The sequence below is a fragment of the Alternaria hordeiaustralica genome, assembly GCF_023758085.1.
Source record: "Alternaria hordeiaustralica strain BMP 2776 chromosome Unknown scaffold_6, whole genome shotgun sequence".
Classification (NCBI taxonomy): domain Eukaryota; kingdom Fungi; phylum Ascomycota; class Dothideomycetes; order Pleosporales; family Pleosporaceae; genus Alternaria; species Alternaria hordeiaustralica.
Window position 1 is genome coordinate 664550 of NW_026056778.1, and position 16167 is coordinate 680716.

At 53.6% G+C, this 16167-nt stretch overlaps 6 protein-coding genes across 6 annotated transcripts; 2 read left to right on the forward strand and 4 right to left on the reverse strand.

The window, feature by feature from the left end:
- Nucleotides 1-613: 613 nt before the first annotated feature.
- On the forward strand, nucleotides 614-1751 carry J4E84_004116 (uncharacterized protein; the record flags this gene model as incomplete). The annotated part of the gene is made up of 3 exons (XM_049386724.1): nucleotides 614-617; nucleotides 669-823; nucleotides 1014-1751. 3 exons carry the CDS (start codon nucleotides 614-616, stop codon nucleotides 1749-1751), a joined length of 897 nt encoding a protein of 298 aa, XP_049245494.1.
- A 794-nt stretch (nucleotides 1752-2545) lies between these two features.
- On the reverse strand, nucleotides 2546-4793 carry J4E84_004117 (uncharacterized protein; the record flags this gene model as incomplete). Its single annotated transcript, XM_049386725.1, has 5 exons — nucleotides 2546-2726; nucleotides 2775-2895; nucleotides 2945-3856; nucleotides 3907-3993; nucleotides 4040-4793. The coding sequence occupies 5 exons, from the start codon at nucleotides 4791-4793 to the stop codon at nucleotides 2546-2548; spliced, it is 2055 nt and encodes a 684-aa protein (XP_049245495.1).
- A 1659-nt stretch (nucleotides 4794-6452) lies between these two features.
- J4E84_004118 (uncharacterized protein) lies at nucleotides 6453-7125 on the reverse strand (the record flags this gene model as incomplete). The annotated part of the gene is made up of 2 exons (XM_049386726.1): nucleotides 6453-6635; nucleotides 6715-7125. The coding sequence occupies 2 exons, from the start codon at nucleotides 7123-7125 to the stop codon at nucleotides 6453-6455; spliced, it is 594 nt and encodes a 197-aa protein (XP_049245496.1).
- Nucleotides 7126-7570: 445 nt separating this feature from the next.
- Nucleotides 7571-8605, forward strand: J4E84_004119 (uncharacterized protein; the record flags this gene model as incomplete). The annotated part of the gene is made up of 2 exons (XM_049386727.1): nucleotides 7571-8297; nucleotides 8349-8605. The coding sequence occupies 2 exons, from the start codon at nucleotides 7571-7573 to the stop codon at nucleotides 8603-8605; spliced, it is 984 nt and encodes a 327-aa protein (XP_049245497.1).
- A 133-nt stretch (nucleotides 8606-8738) lies between these two features.
- Nucleotides 8739-9598, reverse strand: J4E84_004120 (uncharacterized protein; the record flags this gene model as incomplete). The annotated part of the gene is made up of 3 exons (XM_049386728.1): nucleotides 8739-9118; nucleotides 9174-9491; nucleotides 9541-9598. The coding sequence occupies 3 exons, from the start codon at nucleotides 9596-9598 to the stop codon at nucleotides 8739-8741; spliced, it is 756 nt and encodes a 251-aa protein (XP_049245498.1).
- Nucleotides 9599-12078: 2480 nt separating this feature from the next.
- On the reverse strand, nucleotides 12079-14760 carry J4E84_004121 (uncharacterized protein; the record flags this gene model as incomplete). The annotated part of the gene is made up of 1 exon (XM_049386729.1): nucleotides 12079-14760. One exon carries the CDS (start codon nucleotides 14758-14760, stop codon nucleotides 12079-12081), a length of 2682 nt encoding a protein of 893 aa, XP_049245499.1.
- Between the last annotated feature and the right edge of the window lie 1407 nt (nucleotides 14761-16167).

The following is a 16167-nucleotide window of genomic DNA, read 5'->3' on the forward strand; positions in this document are numbered from 1 at the left end:
GCGCGAAGACGGTCTGATCTTCATATTTACGCTTTGGCATCACTACACGTGATAGTCATATAGTAGAATACCGACATATAAGAGTCTTCAAACACCCGTAAAGTCTGTCGTCGTGTTGGGGTGAAGAGCGCTCATAGTGAACGCCCGTGCCTCAACGAATTGGACGTAGCGCGCTTCGGCCGGAATTACTTTTCCGCCAGCCTGTAATTTTCTCTGAGCTCCCACCCACCCACCCACTCATCTTTAGTCCCAAGCTTCACGGGCACCTCACGGAAGACCAGCTCCAGCAGCCTTGGGGCCAGGGTCGCACTATTCACGATGCATTCACGCATGCTGCTAGCCCCACGTACGGGTGCTGCTGCATTGGACCGCGACCTCGGCTGAACGCGATCCATGAGTGCGGAGACCGCTTCCAACCGCTCTCCGCAACACATTGCCAAACTCAACTACCCAGATACCCTTCCTCATACCATATCACAAGATGCGGACAGTCTCGGCGCTAGCTTCGCCTCTGCGGAGATCAACACCTTCAACGGCCCGCCAGAGCGCGCGGAGATGCTTCTCGAGCTCCCACAACCTGCAGGCTACATGGGGGTTCATAGGACTGGGACGCATGGGTTAGTACTATGGCAGCTCACATGACTGTCATTTACTGACATCGTATACAGGTTATCCCATGGCGAAGAACCTCAGAGCGAAGATACCGGCTGAAGACACACTCTTCGTGCACGATGTCAATACCGCAGCTACACAGCAATTCCTCGAGGAGCATCCACAAGGCGTACGAGTGGCTGAGAACGTACGAGAAGTCGCTGAAAAAGCCGTACGTATACCTCTTCCACTACCTCCAGCACTCTCGTGATGAATTAATTGTTCTATCAATGATCTAAGTTGGGGGCCATTCGTGGCCCTTCTCCTGATTACACAAAAATTATAGCCAATCCTCTGATGCTTTATAAACAACACATCTTCTCGTCAAATACTTCGAGTGCAGTCCACTGACAGTGTTGCAGGAAACTATCGTTACATCCTTGCCAGAACCCAAGCATGTCAAGGCAGTCTTCAAGGAGATGCTGGAACCAGCTACTCTTCTTTCAGACAGCTCTATCAACAAAGAACGGTTCTTCATCGACTGCTCAACCATCGATCCCATGACCTCTGGTGAGGTAGCGGAAGCTGCTCACTCCACTGGTCAAGGAAAGTTCATTGATGCGCCGATGTCTGGTGGTGTCGTTGGTGCACAGGCTGGTACGCTCACCTTCATGATCGGTGCGCCGCCTGAGGCAGTTGAAGGTGCCACTAAAGTCCTGTCATTAATGGGGCGGAGAGTGGTTCACCTTGGTGGACCAGGTGCCGGTCTCAAGGGCAAGCTTGCCAACAACTATTTGCTCGCACTCAACAACATTGCGACGGCAGAAGCAATGAGTATGGGTGTGAAATGGGGTCTTGACCCCAAAGCACTAGCCGGTATGATCAACACAGCGACCGGCAAGTGCTGGCCCAGTGAGGTCAACAATCCTGTTCCCGGTGTCATTGAGGGCGCTCCTGCAAGCAGAGGCTACGAAGGAGGGTTTGGCATAGGCCTCGCCAGCAAAGATCTTAAGCTTGCATTGAAGGCTGCTGATGAAGCTGGTGTCAAGCTTGCGCTGGGAGAACCAGCCAGAGCGCTCTACGATGCTTGCGAGAAAGCCGAAAACTGCAAGGGCAAAGACTTTTCAGTAGTCTACAGGTATCTTGGGGGCAAGGAGTAGACAACATGACTTTGATGGACATCAATAACCGCTTCACACATGATCTCCTACCCTCGTGATGTACATCTGATGAACTGCACAGTCGTGCCTATCGTGAAGACCCTTGGAGAGTGAACAGGAGCTTCGTCGTCCTTGCCTGTGAAAGGTGTGCCATGCAGTGGTGGGAAGAGGGGAAAGCTCTGGTCAAAGTGAAAAGAAGACGGGAACAGCACTGCAACGCATGTCGAGACACGGAGAAAGAAGAGGTCTTGTTGTTACGACTAGAAGTGTATACGCCATAAAGTGACTTGAGACCCAGTACTCCATGATTCGTCCGAACATCAGCCCACAAATCGACAATCGATGCAGCAGCGCTAGGTGCGCTGCAGTGGATCGAGACAGTAATACATGGATGGAGAAAGTCAGTGATGAAAGATGCCCACAGCCCTTTGACCCCATAATCCATTGACATCCAGACCGCAGACCCAGAATGACAGACAACCAGTACAGCAAAATCCTGCGACCACAGTTTCGCAAAAGTAGACCAGACAACGCGAAACCAGGCTCAGATCCGTAGTGCAAAACAGCAGGGTCGCAGGACAAAATCAACGCAAACATCGGAAGTAGAAGGAAAGATCATGGCAGAGCAGGACGAAGGAATTGCAAACGCCCATATCGCACACAAGGGATGATGGATCATCCTGAACAGAATAGGCAGCTCAAAGGCTTGATGGCCTGTAATCGTACATGTACGAGTCGTATCGTATCGTCGTGAGTCATATCGAGCAGAGAGGTCGGAGAGTTCGTAGAAGTCGTTATCTGGAGTAGGGCTTGTTCATCAGCGCGATTTCGCGCGCAACTGTTGCCCACTCCAGGTCGCGGCGAAGAGGCTCATTGCGTCGTTGACGCTGGTACTCTTCCCACTTAAGAAGTTCGTAAGTGAATCGAAGGTGTGGTTGAATTATAACATTAAGTCGTCGTGCCCGAACAAAGCAGCTGGAACTAAGTTAGTCTGGGTCAAATGGAAGACAGCTCATTACTTACTAGGCACGAGGGAAGGATAGGCCCATCTCGTTCATGACTTCAGCAATACAAATTGTTGCAGAACGCGACACGCCGACACGGCAATGCACTAAAGTAGCGCCTCCCTCTTTCTTGCCTGCTTCTACAAAAGGTCAGTTATGCGAGTCTCAGCGTGGAGTCATGCCACTCACCAATGAATTTCAGGCAACGCTCAAACTCGCCCCAGAGAGGATCTACGCCATTGTCCTGAACTCGGTCGACCATCAGGAAGTTCTCGGCAGGCCAGTCGAGCTTCTTCTTGACGTCTTCGGGCCAAGAAAGCGGTTCTCCAACACTCAGGATGCGGTTAATGCCCATAGCGCGGAGGAGCTCCGGGTTGTTAGCGTGTCCAAGGTTGCCGAGGTACATGTAAGGCAAGATCCGACTGGGCAGACTGCCGTCGAGCTTCGAAAGCCAGCGTGGTTCGGAAAGATTCAGAACACTCTGGTTGAAGCGAGGAGAGTCTTGAAGGATTCGAGGTTGAATCGCTGTTAGAAGAGCAACATCTGAAGGGTATGCGAAGAAGTTGCGGCCTTTGTCGCGATGCATTTGAATCCAAGCATCGTGAACAGGTAGACCTTCTGCATACATGAAGTAAGCCAAGGCCAGAAGTGTCGTCTCGGTATAGCCATCTGTGCAGTGTATCAAAAATTTGCGTGGCGCAGCAATGTCGTCCATCTCTATAGCTTCGTCTTCTTCTTCCCGTCTTCGCTTCGACCGCCGGACCTCTTGTGGGTTCGCCAGCTCGTACATCCATTTGCACATTTCCATCAGGCCGTCAACTTCGCCATGCGCCCATGTAGGAGGCATGATGCTTCCGGATGAGGGAAATTCCATGTGCAGGGTAGACTTGCGGTGAACTCGTTCCAGACCCATGCGGAGAGCTCGGAGCGAGCGCGATTCGGGTACATGCGCAAGATCGGTCGCCTCAATCAGCATATCGTAGCCTTCTTCGCCCACGCAATCCGGATGTAGTGCCTGGTCAGGCGTTGGTCCCAGGAAAACGTTGTTGCTGATCTCAGTTGCTTTAGACATCGCACTCATCTCGTATCGTTCCCAATAGACTGTATGTTCATGTCAGCGGTGAGTCATCTTCTATCGCATACCAACTTACAGAAATCGGCAATCTCTCCTGTCATATCGCCCGTAGAATTGATAGCAACCAGCTTTGGGTACTTCTCCTGCATGGATGCAAAGGGATCTGAGCTTATTAGTTTTGTACACTTTACAGCAGTCACTGATCGTACCTGAGAGCATGAAGGTGTTGAACAGGCAATGCGGAAATCCGTTCCTTGCTTCATACTGCCTCTGCGCCCTGGAAATCTTCTGAGCAAGCGCAATCGTGTCTTGCGGCTTGGTTTTGTGGTCGCCGTATACTATGATGTCTGACACCATAGCCAGTTTGCAGGCCTGGATCTGGAAGTTGCGCACAGAAAAACCATCCTTGGGGTCACATTCAATGAACCTGGGTGTATCAGAAGACACCGATTCCAGTAGCTCATCCGGTGCAATTGCGCCCTTGAGCTTGGAAGCTGACAGGTTCCCGCCGGTCTTGACGACAGTAATACTGCGAATGCATCTAGGAACTTTTCGACCGCTTCTGCGACGAGAAGAGAAGAAAGCAAGCTGTATCTGATTCTCGGAGTGAAGACCATGCATCCACGGAAAGACTTGGTCGGGGTTCGGAAGCGGCTGCGTTGCAATGTGCTCTAGGGCCTCCGCCATGCGATCCGCGGTGATAGTGTACACGGGCGGGTCATCCGAGTAGAGTGAACAGTATGCATCTGGCGGGTATGTGATTGAAGAGGTTTCAATAAGACTGTCCTGGCGCGGGGGCGATGCTGGGGGAGTTGCAGGGAGACCACCAGGAGAGCACTCCGGGATGTGCTTGTTGGGAATGGCAGTAGGCGTACCACGAGAAGAGGTGTTGAGCGACAGGTGCGGTGGAGGTGTCGAAGAACGACCGGGCATAGAAGGATATCTGGCGACAGCAGCAGCCATGTTGACAAGTCCAAGGCTTGGGGATTAGAATGTGGTCGAAGGCACGCAACGTGTGAAGGGCCTGTGGTGGGCGAGGGATCAATTGGGCAGGCTCCTTGCAATAGCAATAGGCTGGCTAATGGTGATGGTCCCTTCCCAATCAAAGAGATGCAGCGGAGGGGTCAGAGGACCACCAATGTACAGCAGGAGCGTGCGTATCACGACAGAGTGGAGTGACAGGAGTGATCTGTCGCGCAATGATCAGTACACGGGACCGAAGGGCGTCTTATGCCTCGAGCTGTGGGACCTACCGCGATGAAAGTTTGGGGAGACGGCGCACGTTAGTTGTTGAGTTGATCAACAGCCGGGGTCAAAGAGGTAAGCACGAGGGCCGTCGAGAAGTTGCGACCCTTTGCAGGAAGGTACGACCTACAGCGCGACGGTGAACATAATGTGAGGACAGGTGAAGTGAAGAATTGCGGGGAATGGATTGAACTGAATTAAGTCGAGAAGAAAGAAGAAAACATGGAGGGGCGAGGGGCGTCGATGGAGGTTGTAGCCACGACGAGGGATATGGGCGTCTCTAGTGGTTCCCCGCTATCTGACTTTCCCAGCATTCGACAAGGCGCCGTTTTAATTCACCCAACCCAGCTTCGTGGTGCGCGCCACCATGCAATGCCTGCTCCGACAGCTCTGCAATCGTTGGCCCGTGTAGACGACACCGCACACGGGGCATGCACAGAAGCTGTTCCTGCTCCATGACAGCCGCTGGGATTCGGCAGCATCACGGCGCAGTTGTCCAAGGGCGATAAGGATGCCAGTGGGTGGGTCTGGCAGACTGGGCAAGGATGCGTGCGGAGATATGAGGGCACGCAGTGTGCATGCTAAACTAGCCACTATAGAGCTCACGTCCCGCTAACAAGGACGTCGCCGGCAGCGTGGAATCGGGCTGACAGTTAGTGTGCCATTCGCATGCGGATCCAGCATCATGCCCCACTGGCGTGCAGCTCAGCAATTGCCACCCAACACGCGAGCTTGAAGTCTGGAGCTTCATCGAGCGATTGCCGATCAACCCCGCGTCTTTTGGCGCTCTGGAGCCGCCGACGAGACTAGAGTCTGGAGCCTCCTCATGGCTGTCAAACGACCAGCTGCAGACTGCATGCGCTTTGGACGTACTATTTACACACGATTTACGAGGCCACACTGTTTAGTCGACCTCATAACCCCGCATTGCGTTGTCGCTTCTTATCGGTTTGCAAGGGAGGCAGACCAGGACCAGGTGTCTGTGTTCGTTTACTAGATCCGAGCCTACTATGTCTGCCCAAGTATTTGAGTCGTAAGCCCCGATGCATGCTGACGCACGATGAGAAAAACGTTCTGGAGCGCATCCTGTCGCGAAGCTCTAGACATCGGTTATCATAACATGTGAAGCGGATTCGTGTAAGATCTTTTGGGTTGGGTTGCTAACCTGCAGCCGGTCTACATGGTGGTGACTGCTCGCGTGCCTTCCGATACTCCTCTTGCTATACATACACGACCGTTGTATCCCGTTCAATCATGACGCCCAACTCCTCGCATAAGCTCAGTATCCAAATCCTCGTACGTTACAGATATAATGGAAAGGTATCACTCCGACAGGGTCCATCCCGCAATCCGCGCTCCGCAAGCCAAGACCTATCCTCATACATCAAGCTCGGCTTTTGAGTTCAGTATATCATCGACGATGGAGCGCTGGACAGCTATCCTGTCCTTATCGCCCGCGTCCTGCTCCCTCAACAAGACCGCGAGTACTTCGATCGGCGGGTCGAGATCGAGCCGTTGCGCTCGCTTCCAGCGCTTCAACCGAGCGATTCCGGTGCATGGCTACATAGCGCAAATCGTGTTAGTGGTGCACCAAGACGTGGGGGAGCTCTGAAGGCAGGGTGCTGGGTAGTAAACTTACGCCATAGTGCGCGCTCATGTCGAACTCCCTGAGGATCTTCTCGTGCAAGCTTAGAGCCCCCTGGTGCGCCCTTGGTGCGCGCCTTTGCTTCTCCTTCGCGGTCCAGTACTTCTTGATCGCTGCATCTGATATGCGCCGTGCTTGGTCCTCCTCTGGTGTACTCTCAACCTCCTGCGCCTTGACCTCCTGTTCTGTTTGCTCGATGATCGCAGCTTCCGTCGTTGTCGGCTCGGTATCTGAGATGTCGATTGTCTCCGGCTTGACGTCTTTTAGCTTCGCTTCGAGGAGATTCTTCTTTGCGCCTTGTGCTTTTACGCCGGACTTTGTGACCCTGTTCGTCGTGCCATGGAATGCGAGAGTCGACTGTTGCGATTTGGCCGCTGGGCCCGATGCTTTGCGTTTGGGTGCCATATTGATGTATTTGCGATCGATATTTGGTGATTATTAGGTGTTTGACGTCGTGATGGTTGCGTGCTATGATGGGGTGGTTGGGTTCAGTGACCTCATTCGATTTGCTTGGCGTCGATCGGGGCGCCTTCCCTGGTTGCTGCAGTGATACGCGAGATCGCGCAGACACGTGACCTCGCATCAATCTCCACCCCCACATCGTGCCGAAACCGCGGGATACTTTGCATGTGTTCTTAGGACTATACTACCTTTTTCTGGTAAGTTCAAAATTCCTAGACTTGTCAAGATCGTCAATCTTGTTAGAACGAACGCGTATACCTGAGTAGGCGTGAAAGTCCGCGACGAGGACGCTTGACTCATACATAGAATATGCCATGTTTGTTAGGTGTTCAGTCTTACTGACTATGACTTTAGTGCTGAAATTGTACTTCACAACCTATAGCCAACAATGACTTCCACGACACCCCCAGATGTCGCCGCCCACGCGGAAGCTCTAATCCCCAGATTCCATCTGACCCGCCTCTTGAATTCCGACCAAGCTGGCCGTCGCATCTCCCTTCTGGGCACCATAGACTCCAAACCCGGTCTCCTACTCGCTGAGCGCGCTGCCTTCGATACGAACCCTGAAATTCTGAACAGCTTCTCCACCTCGCTCCGTAACATCAAGAACCTCGGTGCCAATGACATCTACGCGTGGTTCCTCGCAAACTCCAACCCTAGCGACGAGAACCCACCTCCGGACTTCAAATTGAACCTAATCTATCCTTGTACAGAGAAGCACGTCAAGAAGTACGAGCAACAGCGCTTAAGGGTCGTCACCGAGACGCCAGAGATTTACGAAAAGTATGTGAGGCCGTACATGCAGGCTCAGCGCGAAAAGGGCGCGTTGAACTGGGTATTCAACATCATTGAGGGCCGGACTGAACAAGAGGATGTTATCTACCGTGAGTCGGGTGAGGAGGGCTTCTTGCTTTTGCCTGATCTCAACTGGGACCGTAAGACGATGGGCAGTCTGCACTTGCTCGGCATCGTGGAGCGAAGGGATATCTGGAGTGTGAGGGACTTGAAGAAGAATATGACGGAATGGGTGAAGCATATGCGGGAGAAGATGCTTGAAGCAACTGTGAAGCTTTATCCGGAGCTTGAGAGGGACGAGTTGAAGCTTTACGTGCACTGTAAGTTAATACCGGGAAGATTGTTGTGAAGAGTTGCTAACCGATGTGTAGATCAACCGACATACTATCACTTCCACATTCACATCGTCCATGTCTCGCTGGAAGCTGGCAGTACGCAAGCTACCGGGAAGGCATTGGGTCTAGAGAACATCATCTCACAACTCGAAACCATGGCTTCTTCTTCCTCATCACCTCCAGGTATGCAGGATGTGAGCTTGACGTATCATCTTGGCGAGAGGAGTGATCTATGGGAGAAGGTGTATCTACCGCTCAAGGAGGAACGAGAAGTCAAGGTGGATGGCTTCTGAGGAGAGTAATATACTCCTTGAAGTAGTATAGACTAGTGTATACATCATGCTACAGTCCATGCAGCTTTGTACCTTAGAATTCATCGCAAGACATTTCAGCGAATTGTCGGGATTCCCTCCTCTCGTTATCCTCCTAGAACGACTCGGCGAGCGTGATCAGACTGAAACGCAACTCGCCCCCGCCGGCCTCAGCCTCGCGCTTGAGGAAGCTACGTACGCCCAGGTCAAGAGCCTTTTCGCTCAGGACATCCTCGTCTGGACCCAGCGCACCGCGATCAAGAGGACCTTTCCGCCGACCGTCAAGCTCCCACAGATGGTTCTTGTCCGACTTGATAAAGCAAACGTAGTGTAGGTCGACGTCGGAATCGGCCTCAGGCGCAGCAGTATCACCACCCGATGCAGCGCTCTGATGTGCGCTCTCGAGAGCTTCAGATTCGTAGAGGAGGTCGGCTCGTTGGACAGGTTTGAGGGGTATCGCGTCGTTGACTAGCTTGGCCAGATTCGAGTCGGGTTCTAAGGCTTTTGTCAGCATGTCTGATGGCTGTCTCGGAACACGGCGGCTACTGACTGATGTGTGCACGGGCGGAACCGTTGGAGACACCGTGGAGTAATCCGATTAGACCACAAGCATTTCCAATAGTCTGCTTATACCAGATGACCTCCTCCTCTGGGCCATGTCCCTGGTATTCCGCCTTGTCCTTGTCTTCCTGCATGCGGAATGTCTCGTATGTCTTGCTGACGGGGAAGACGAGGAGGAGGGCGTGAGCAGGTCGAGGTACGAAAGCAAGTAGTTCGGGCTCGTCTATACTAAAGACATCGTGGAATGCAAGCTTCTCCGACAGACCGAGCTTGTGGACGAGAGCGGACATGACATCGGGATTGTTTTCTGTCGCGCGTTAGCTGGCATGCATGCAGTGTATGTGGAAATGTCCTACCCAGAGGAATGAACCTCTTCCTGCCCTTGGGCACATCTGGTGACGATTCGGACGCCATGGCTATGCTGTGTAAAAATGGTGTTGCGGGGAAGGAGAGCTCGACATGTTGTACCTAGGTAGACGTGGGGCGCAGGCAGCAAACGACTCGTCATCCAAACTCTCTTTGCCTTCCACAGACATACCATAGGCTACAGCATCGTCTGCTTAGAACATTGAGGGGTTTGGCTCTTCCTTTCGCATGCTGAGGCCTCGAAGGACTGCGGGCGGCATGAACGAGAAACGATCAAGCACGATCTACGCGTGGAGAGTAGTTCATAACACGAAGCATCTCAACCCTCGGCATAACAGCATCATCTTGAGGTGCACTCGACGCGATGCATGCGATGGACACGCGACTTGGGAGACGCGATGGCCTGTGCGGCGACATGGCGGAAGCTTCTGAGCCCCGCGCGGTGACGAAGGACCTGAATTTGACTCACGTGAATCATGCATCTTCGCCGTTGTCCCTCCGCTACGCCCTTTTCTCGCATATTACACATCGGACGACCCCAATTACCACGGACCAGATATTGCCAGGCTGGAGCATCCTTCATACCGCCTACACATCCCCGCAGATCCATAGTCACTGCGCCCAGTAGCTTTACGGCGGATTTCTTTACCCCACTACAGCCACTTGCCCTCAACTTTTTCCAGCGAACCTTTGCACCACTGCCCACCATGACCACAATCGACGAGACCCTGGTCACCTTCCTCAAGACGCACGCGCCCAACAACGCCGCCGACGAGACGGACGCTGTCAAGGCCTCGCAGGCCCTCTACCCCGAAGTCACCTACACCGACGCCGAGAAGACCGAACTCAGTCAATGGCTGATCACTGCCTCCCACATCGCCTCTTCCTCTGAGGATGCCGCCAAAGCCTCCGAGCGCCTGTCGTCACTCAACACACACCTCTCGAGCCGAACCACCGTCCTCGGCGCAAAGCCCTCCGTCGCAGACATCGCCCTCTACCAGAAGCTCGCACCAGTAGTCTCGAAATGGAGTGCTGAGGAGAGGACTGGAGAGCAAGGATACCACCACATCGTCCGTCATGTCGACTTTGTCCAGAACTCGCCTGTCTTCGGCCTGAAGCTGGACGACAAGGTCAACATTGACCAGGACAACGTCGTCTTCAAGATTAAGCCAGTAGACGCAAAGGCCGAGAAGGAGCGCAAGAAGAAGGAGAAGGAGGCTGCTGCTGCCAATGCCGCCGCATCTGGTGCTACTGCTACAACTCTGACCGGCGACCAAGGACAAGCTGCACAAGGAGGCCAAGGAGGCAAGAGCAAGGCGGAGAAGGCAAAGGGCAAGGCTGAGGCCGCTGGCTCCGCTGTAGCATCTGCAGTCGTCGGCAACGCAGCGGGTGGCTCAGCTGGCGGTGTTCCAGAGGGTGCGCCTACTGAAAAGAAAAAGAAGGAAAAGAAAGAGAAGCAGCCCAAGCCCCAGAAAGCGTAAGTCGTGTATCTATCCTGCGTCTACACACCATCTAACAACACGCAGTGCGCCAGTCGAGAAGCCCCTCTCTCCCGCCCTCATCGACCTCCGCGTAGGCCACATCCTCAAGGCCGAGACCCACCCCAACGCCGACTCGCTCTACGTATCCACAATCGCATGCGGCGACGCTCCCGGCACAGATAACACCTCAGAGTACGAAGGTCAGGTCGTGCGCACCGTATGTTCGGGTCTCAATGGCCTGATTCCCCTTTCTGAGATGCAGAACCGCAAGATCGTCGCAGTGTGCAACCTGAAGCCCGTCACTATGCGCGGTGTCAAGAGCTGTGCGATGGTGCTCGCTGCGTCACCACGCGTTACCGAGGGTGAGGACAGCCACAAGGGACCAGTCGAGCTGGTAGATCCCCCCAAGGAGAGCAAGGCCGGCGACCGCGTCTACTTCGAGGGCTGGGAAGGCGAGCCCGAGCCGGTGCTCAACCCCAAGAAGAAGGTCTGGGAGATGATCCAGCCAGGCTTCACTACAACAGATGGTCTAGAGGTTGGCTTCGATGTTGGCGTCGTACCACAATTGAGCGGCGAGGGCGCAGACAAGAAGACGGGTGTAGCTAAGCTGAGGACCAAGGACGGTCTGTGTAGCATTCCCACTCTCAAGGGAGGTGTTGTGCGATAGATGGGCCTGATGGCATACGACAGTCTAGAAAGAATTGTTGGTGCTCCCTATAGTAGGGTCTAGCGGATACATTGGGTGTTTCGAAGTAGATAGCATGCCACAAAAGTGAGCCAGTCGCACTCAATACATGAACAACGTAACCCCAAAGTCAGCTCAGTCCACCCAGTCTATCTTCAATGAGCCAAGGTATACAAAAATCTCATTCGAAAAGTCACTGTAGCCATCAAACTTCATAATCGTCAAGTTAAATTTCAATTCCTAATGCTCTGTAACTATCCTGGGTATACAAACACAATCGTAAAAACCCGAAGGTATCCTGCAGAAAACAATATAAACGCCGTCATGCTACATTACGACATCATCCCAGCTATTACGAGAGCCTAATCCATTAGGCTCACAGGGTACTCGTAGTCCTTCTCTGCGTCCGTCCCGTGTAGCCTGACCTGGTACAGGCATGTGTGGCTCGCACCCCAATTACTAGTCACACGTACCATGGCCTTCGAAACAGGTTCGGACGGCTCGCCAGCGAGGTCGAACGTCTGGAGGTGGTTGGACGCGTGGATGTTGTATTTAAAGGATCCGAGGCATTTCCAGGCGGAGCCATCGAAGCTGGGTGGTGGTGGGTCGCGGCAGGTAACCTGGCGGTGGGAGTAGTAGGGGTTAATGGGCGCGTCTGTCTGGACCCAGAGCTCGATGTCGCGGGGCGCGTTGGAGATGTTGCGCGCTGGCATCATGCTCATGGGGACATGTTCGATAGTGACCTGCTTGGGGATGACAGGACGTGGGATCTTGACAGTGAGTTGGGCCTGGCCGCTTGAAACGGGCGCTTGACCAGCAGAGCACCAGCAGTCGCCTGGCTCTTCCCACTTTGTCAGCGCTGCCATAGGTGGGTTGCGATTAGGAACGAAAGCCCAGCGGCGTATAAGTCCGTGGAGTCGACCACCTCGGTCGTTGTATGTGATGGAAGACATGTCAGGATCGACAACGGCGCCTAGACCAGGAGAAAAGTAGTTAGGTTTGGTGAGGTGGAGTTCGTAATTTGCGACAAGGTTGGCTTGCGCAAGAGAGTTGAGTCGGATTTGGTCCATCATGGTCTTTCGGGCCTCTGCTTGCACCATCGTCTTGAACTGAGCGCTCTGGGCTCGGATGGCTTCGTCGATCTTCTTGTCGACTTGAGCAGTTAAGTTCTCGTAGCGGCGCTCCATGAAGGTGACGAACTCATCACGAGAGACGGCCTGTGGCCAGCTCTCAGTGTGGCTGCGTTCCTGCTGGGCCGTGGTGTCGAAGAGCTCGCCGAGCTTGGTCTTGGTCTGTTCAATGTAGCGCGCCCACTCTTTGTCGCCCATGCTTGAACGTGTCTTGCCAGTCAGTGCCATCCAGAAGTCATCCGTGATTTCAGAAGTGCCATCCTCATTACGGCGAACAATCATGACTTCAGGAAGCTCCTGCTTGAGCTCCTCAATTGTCGTGCGCATATCTGCACGAACATCCTCCAAGCGCTGCGTGTGTCGCTTGTCGATGTTGGACATGCGGCCCCACAAGAGGTTGTCGTCGCCGTTGTTCTTATACGCTTGAGCCAATTCAGCCTCGGTGAGTTTGTGCTCGGTGGGGGGGAGGATGAACTCGGTAATCTTCTCATATGTGTGACTGACTCGAGCGCCCACAGCCTTCACCAATCCAGGCGTACGCACGGCTGATTCGGGGAACGGCGTGGCCACCATGGCGGAGGAAATAAGGTAGCTCAACAGCAGTAACCCGGCCAATCCACCAAACGCCCAAATCATAAGCTTTTTCCATTCCCATACCGGCTCGTCAACCTCATCTGGCTCAACATCGCCAAGCCATGCGTTGAGCTCGACCCTGTCCTTTTGGTGCGGCCGGCGTCGCTCTGACTGTCGCTGTGACTGCGATGGTGGGCCTTGTTGTTGAAGTCTAGTCTGCTCCTCGACGATTAGATCTCTTACAGATCCTTCATTTTCAGCTGACGGAGCGCGAACAGTAGGCCGCTGTACGTTTGCCCTGATATGGGACTGTCCTTGGATGGGTGCCTTGATGGCATTTTCGGCAGGAGTAGGAATCTGAGGTTGGACTGAGACCCTGTTACGGATAGAACTTTGAGATAAAACGGGAGTGGGTCCTTGGGTCCTTGCTCCATTTACAGTGCGACTGGCGGGCCTGCGATTCGGTACTGCTGGCCTGACGAACGGATCTTGTGCGCCCGAAGTAGCAGGCTCGTGAGTGATGCCGTTCGGCTTTGTGTTGTTGGTAGATGTTGTAAGGTCAGGTCTGCGGTTCGATGCTGCAGGCTTTCCGAAAGGCGAGCCCATGAATGGATCCTGGGACACTAGCATACCAGCCTCGTGGGCAAGACCGAACGACTTGGTGGTATTGCCGACAGACGCCGCAAGATCATCATCGCTGTGGTCGAAGTCATCACTGTCGATGAAGGAGTAGCCAGGAGTGACCTTTGACTTTGATCCGGGGTTGCGCACATTGTCGGGTGAGAACTTGTCACTGTTGCGGTTTTGCCTGATGAAGCGCGATTGGCGCTCACTTCCAAGTTCCTCGACACCTTCTTCCTCGTGGTTTTGTTGTTCGCTTTGATGGTCCTCCTCTTCCTCGTCGTCGGCGTACTTCTCCATCTGGTTCTCCATAGCCTGGGCGAATCCTGTGGCAGGAGCGGCGGGGAGCTTATCTGGGGCACCAGTACGACCGCTCGCGCCATAGGCATTTGATCTGCGACTGGCGACCTTGGTTAAAGTTGTTGTAGTACGTTTCGCTGCGGCGGAAGCTGTGGCATTGGTGACAACTGAATCTGCAACAACAGAGTTTGCCTTTTGACTGAGGCGATCTGAGCGACGGTTACGTCCTCCAGGCGTGCGCGCCTCACCATTGGCACGTTGCGACATGGCGGCGATGAGCTCGTCAAGATCGCGGTTGAAATCTGGAAGTGATGTGTCGCCAGCAAAATCGAAACCAAGCACAGGAGAAGGGGGCTGGATTGCTTGCTGAGGTTGTGTGAGTAGTTGGTCGTTGGAAGATTGGGTTGCTGGGGCGGTCATGTAGAAGAAAGAAAAGACGCCAGAGGACTGGAGTCGTCCAACAATAGCTGTGAACAAAGAAAAAAGACAGATTCGCGACAATGACAAGACAATAGACAACAGAATGGGTTGCCCAACTGCTGCCAAGCTGCAGCCAGCTGGCGAAAATTTGCGCGGTGAAGACGAGGTGAAGGTGAATTCAGGACGACACGTGCATACAGCCTCGCAATGCATGGGAGAGACATGGGCACATCGCAAAGACATGGGTAGGAAAATCGCGCCAACTTACACCTCGGCCAGAGACCCAACTTCGTCGCGTCCTATTTGCGCGATTGCGGGCGCGTTGCGTTCCAACTCTTGCTCTTTAACACTTTCGGTGACGGTATTGTTGATGGCGGGTTCCTGCAGTGGGTCCGTAAACACGTGGACAAGCCTTCACGCGTCGAAGCCGGCAGATGCGCTGTGGGACTAAACTCGATGGAGAAACTTCTGGCGCTCGTTCATGTGTAGATTGCGACTCGCGATCATGTTCCCAAGATACGGCGCGATGTTGTTCAGTGTGTATTGATGGGTGACAATGAGGTTGATGAAAGTTCGAGGTCGCGCTTTGAGGTGCAAGGGTTCAGCCTGTCCGCAAGCCGCCGCAACCGGTAGGTTAAGCGAGGCTGCACTCCATCCGGCGGTGTGTGACATGGCATTCTTTGACGCGAAAAACTAACTCTTACGAGACACAAGCAGACAGGAGCAAGAATAACAAGCTGGGAGAGATGGAGCACCCCTCAGAGACGACTGGGAGCTAGTGTCTCCGCTACCACAAGACATGGATGATGCATGAAATTTCCGGGCCCAGCTGGAAGCGGAGCACAAGACCCTGAGAGCCACAACGCTTATTGCGCCTGCTCGCATGTACCTGCGTCACCCAAGTCTAGTCCAGAGGATACGTCGTACGGCCATTTTGTGACTGGCGCATGTGGCCAAAAGACGGGGAGTGGCTGGTCAAGTCCACGCAGCAACTCATGGACTGTGGGTGGGTTGCTATCATGATCTACAGGGCTGACAAGCAACCCTCACCCGCAATCGGCCCACACTGTCACAGCCCTTGCTCTTACAACTCTACCAAATTCGATATGATTATATCGCACATGATAGACACTGTGTCTACCATGCTCGCAACACATGTTCCCAGCATTTTGGCAGAGCAGAACACGAGATGATGAAGCGGTAGCTGGGTGCAACCTGGGGACGTCTCCAATTCGTAACATCTGTCTGCTGCGCATACATGTGTTCAATTGAAATCAACATGCTAAACATTAGAAGATCGTGGAAGTCTATGGGAAACACATGTCTGGCGATGGCTATGAGCAAGCCAGACCATCCTTGCCGAATGAGGAAATCTATCCGCACGCGGCTCTTCTCTCTCGACTAGTG